Source organism: Theobroma umbraticum, unplaced genomic scaffold (genome assembly GCF_002168275.2).
Source record: "Theobroma umbraticum cultivar Fairchild unplaced genomic scaffold, ASM216827v3 scaffold_204.0, whole genome shotgun sequence".
NCBI classification, from domain to species: Eukaryota; Viridiplantae; Streptophyta; class Magnoliopsida; order Malvales; family Malvaceae; genus Theobroma; species Theobroma umbraticum.
In genome coordinates, this window is record NW_018397267.1 from 5,298 (window position 1) to 6,157 (window position 860).

The window sequence follows — 860 nt, forward strand, 5'->3', positions numbered from 1 at the left end:
CTGCATGACTGCCTCCCTCATGGTGATTCAATGGAGGATTTTGCAACAATGTTACTGGACTGTGGGTTGAGGGATGCTAGTTTTAAAGGAAAGAATTTCACTTGGACCAACAATCACATGTTTCAATGCTTGGATAGAATGGTGTATAACCAAGAGTGGGCAAAGTGTTTTTCCTATACTAGAGTACAGCACTTGAATAGGGATGGATCGGACCCTTGCCCCCTCTTGATTTCATGTTCCAATGCAGCTCACAAGGGGTTTCTACTTTTAGATTCCTTCATGCGTGGACCAAACACCATGATTTTCTTTCCTTTGTAAAATGAAGCTGGACAGCGCCAATGCAAACCTGAGGATTGTTAGGCTTTTGGTGTAAACAACAAAGGCTAAAAAGAGACTTAAAATGGTGGAACAAACAGGTATTTGGTGATATATTCCACAACCTTAAGCTAGCAGAAAATGAGGCTGAAGAGAGGGAGTTGATGTTTCAGTAGGATCCTTTTCCATGTAACCAAAACCTCATGCATAAAGCCTATGCTAAACTAAACCGCCAATTGAGTATTGAAGAGATATTTTGGTAACAAAAGTCTGGCGTTAGATGGTTAGTTGAGGGAGAACGCAACACCAATTTTTTTCACATGATGATGCGTAAAAAAAGAGTGCGTAGCCACATATTCTAGATACATGATCAAGAAAAAAATGCTGTTGAAGACCCCAGCTCAATACAAAATTCTGCCATAGAATTCTTCCAAAATTTGTTGAAGGCTGAAAAGTGTGATATGTCCAGGTTTGACTCATCTCTTATTCCTCAGATTGTCTCCACCACTGAAAATGAATTTCTATGTGCAGCCCCATCACTCTAG

The 860-nt window shown here is 40.2% G+C and overlaps 1 protein-coding gene across 1 annotated transcript in view; it reads left to right on the forward strand.

The window, feature by feature from the left end:
- LOC110424280 (subtilisin-like protease SBT5.4) overlaps positions 1-860 on the forward strand; it is a 3,008-nt gene extending 2,148 nt beyond the window's left edge. The window contains exon 7 of the mRNA XM_089784870.1: positions 762-860. Coding sequence (XP_089640996.1) covers positions 762-860 — 99 coding nt within the window. The remainder of the gene's footprint in view (positions 1-761) is intronic.